This window comes from Lepidothrix coronata, unplaced genomic scaffold, assembly GCF_001604755.1.
Source record: "Lepidothrix coronata isolate B3197 unplaced genomic scaffold, Lepidothrix_coronata-1.0 Scaffold233, whole genome shotgun sequence".
Taxonomy (NCBI): Eukaryota; Metazoa; Chordata; class Aves; order Passeriformes; family Pipridae; genus Lepidothrix; species Lepidothrix coronata.
Window position 1 is genome coordinate 1,106,849 of NW_016690413.1, and position 1,569 is coordinate 1,108,417.

A 1,569-nucleotide genomic window follows, 5' to 3' on the forward strand; every position below is an offset into this window, starting at 1 on the left:
CGCGGCAGGAAAAGGTCCCGGTGCTGGGAAGGATCCGGGGCGGAGGCGGCGGGAGCGGGATGGAGCAGGGCACGGTGCCATGGCCGGAGGGCAGGGGGTGTAGGCACGGCTGAATCGGGCTCCTCTGGCCGCCGATCCCGGGAATCCCGACCCTCCCGGCGGGCGGCCCCGGAGGGTCCGGGAGCGGCGCGGAGCCACCCCGGGATAACTCCCACCCGCGGGCATGGAAAGCCGCCGGGACGCTCCATCCACGCCGCCGCTCAGGAATCCTCGGCGCGGGGTCCGGGGTGGCAGCGGGTCCCGGCGGAGGGGCCGGGGGGGCACGAGGGGACGCAGCAGAGGGGGCCGGGGCAGAGCGAGGGGCTGGCGGCCGGTGGGCTCGGCCCGGCCCCGAGCGGGGGGGCGGCCAGGGGGGGCGAGAGGCTGCCGATGGCCACGGCTGCCCGGAGGAGCGAGCGGGCGGCCCCCCGCGCTCCCGGCCCCCCGAAAGCCCCGGTTAGAGCCTATAACCGCCGCTCTCCTCCTCCGCCCGGCTCTCCGGCTCCTCCCGGCCCCCCTCCTCCGCAGCCCCGTTGAGGTGGGACTTGCTGGGCACCGAGCGCTCGGGGTCCGCCGAGGGGCCGGGCCGGGGCTGGGGCGATGCCCCGGCCGTGCCGCCGTTGCCCGCGGCCCCTTCGGACTTGCCGAAGTTGAAGAGCTTGCCGGGGTTGAATGGCTTGGTGGGGGACTGGACCTTCTCGGTGCCCGCGTCCCGCTTAGTCTCCGGGGATTTGAGGAACTTGAAGCTGAGGAATCCGGGCAGCTTGTTCTCGCTTCCCGTGGGCGACTGCGGGGACCTGGCGGTGGCCGTGCCGCCGGCGCCGGCCCCCCCCGACAGGAACTTGCCCTGCAGGGGGATGATCTGCTTCAGCTTCATCACGTTGTTGGTGGCCAGGAGGGAGCTGGGGCGCTTGGGTTTGTCGGAGCCGTGCGAGGAGCCCCCGGAGCCCTTCCCTTTGCTCTGGCTCTTCTCGTGGGCCGGGTCCTGCCCGGCGGCCTCGGGCTTGGCCTCATCCCGGCTGGATTCGCGCTCCTTCCGCGCCTGGTACTCGGCGTGGCGCTGCCGCTCCTCCTCCTCCCGCTTGCGCCGCTGCTGCTGCTGGAAGTGGTGCTGCGCCTGCCGCTCGTGCTTCTGCCGACGGGAGCGCGTCAGCCCCGGGGCGCCTCGGGGGGCACGGCGGCCACCGGGACATCCCGGGGAGCCCTCCCACCCCAGGAGTGCCTCGGGGAGCCCACCAGGTCCGGGGACACCCCGGGAACCCACAAGGTCCAGGGACACCCTGGGGAGCAGCCCACCCATCCCTGGAAACACCTCGGGGAACCCACTGGCCCTGGAAACACCCTGGGGAGCCCACCAGGTCCAGGGACACCCTGGGGAGCCCACCAGGCCCAGGGACACCTCAGGGGTCCCACCAGGTCCAGGGACACCCTGGGGAGCCCACCAGGCCCAGGGACACCTCAGGGGTCCCACCAGACCTGGTGACACCCTGGGGAGCCCACCAGGCCCAGGGACACCTCAGGGGTCCCACC

General features: G+C 74.1%; 1 protein-coding gene across 1 annotated transcript in view; it reads right to left on the minus strand.

Moving 5' to 3' along the window:
- Positions 1-496: 496 nt before the first annotated feature.
- ANO8 (anoctamin 8) overlaps positions 497-1,569 on the minus strand; it is an 18,168-nt gene continuing 17,095 nt past the window's right edge. Inside the window, exon 17 of the mRNA XM_017834343.1 lies at positions 497-1,171. Within this exon, the coding sequence (XP_017689832.1) occupies positions 497-1,171 (675 nt within the window). The remainder of the gene's footprint in view (positions 1,172-1,569) is intronic.